This window comes from Emiliania huxleyi (genome assembly GCF_000372725.1).
Source record: "Emiliania huxleyi CCMP1516 unplaced genomic scaffold EMIHUscaffold_5862, whole genome shotgun sequence".
NCBI classification, from domain to species: domain Eukaryota; phylum Haptophyta; order Isochrysidales; family Noelaerhabdaceae; genus Emiliania; species Emiliania huxleyi.
In genome coordinates, this window is record NW_005197598.1 from 375 (window position 1) to 1,520 (window position 1,146).

Below are 1,146 nucleotides of genomic sequence, written 5' to 3' on the forward strand. Positions count from 1 at the left end.
GGAGGCGGCAATGACGGCGACAGTGCTGACGGCGGCGGCAATGACGGCGGCGTGAGAGGAAATCGGCGAGCGCGGCGGCGACGAGAGAGGCGGCGAGAGCGGCGGCCGTGCTGGCGGCATCGATACTGACGGCGTTGGCGATGACGGCGGCGGCGTCAATGGAGGCGGTGATGACGGCGGCGGCGGTGACGGCGACGGAGATGACGGCGGCGATGACGGCGGCCGTGCTGACAGTGGTGGCGTCGACGGTGCCGGACCTTCATGAGCTGAGAGCCCGTCCTCGATGCGGGGACGAGCCCGAAGAGCGCCGCGTAGGGCTTCTCGCGCACACATGGCCGGGTCGAACGCCGCGTCGACTGGAGCGGCGATGACGGCGGTCGGGTCGATGTCGAGGACGGGCCGAGACGTGACAGTGACCGCGCGAACGCCCTGTGCATGCCGCCGGGGAGCCGGTGCGTCATTCAAGTGCTTGAATGGGAGGCACCCACGGGGCGGTAACGCAGCGGCGCACCGCACTCTCGTCCGCGATGTCCGTGTAGCACTCGGTGGTCGCCTGCGACAAGCCGCCGCGGTGCGGTTGTAGGCCTTCGAGCAGGTACGCGCAGACGGTACGCCGACCTCGTACTGCGAGGGATGCGGCAGCGACCGAGGAGGCGACGGTGAAGTGGGCTGCCGGCATGCCGGAGATGGCGACGCGGGCCTGCGCGAGGGCGAGGAGAAGGGTGGAGGCAGGCGGGAAGGCGGGCGGGCGGAGGGGGGAAGACGATCTGGAGGGGGTGAGGGAGGGAGCCGGCCCGCGGCCGGCACCTTCTCCGGACACGGCCCGCCGCCCTTCATGAGAGCTGAGAGCCCGTCCTCGATGCGGGGACGAGCCCGAGAGCGCCGCGTAGGGCTTCTCGCGCACACATGGCCGGGTCGAACGCCGGGTCGACTGGAGCGGCGATGACGGCGGTCGGGTCGATGTCGAGGACGGGCCGAGACGTGACAGTGACAGCGCGAACGCCCTGTGCCGCCGGGGAGCAGGTGCGTCATCCAAGTGCTTGAATGGGAGGCACCCACGGGGCGGTAACGCAGCGGCGCACCGCACTCTCGTCCGCGATGTCCGTGTAGCACTCGGTGGTCGCCTGCGACAAGCCGCCGCGTGCG

At 71.1% G+C, this 1,146-nt stretch overlaps 1 protein-coding gene across 1 annotated transcript; it reads right to left on the minus strand.

The window, feature by feature from the left end:
* Positions 1-257: 257 nt before the first annotated feature.
* EMIHUDRAFT_374275 (hypothetical protein) lies at positions 258-1,126 on the minus strand (the record flags this gene model as incomplete). Its single annotated transcript, XM_005764621.1, has 4 exons — positions 258-429; positions 512-700; positions 808-894; positions 1,083-1,126. Coding segments are annotated over 3 exons (448 nt in total), but the record flags the coding sequence as incomplete, so codon positions are not given.
* Positions 1,127-1,146: the final 20 nt, after the last annotated feature.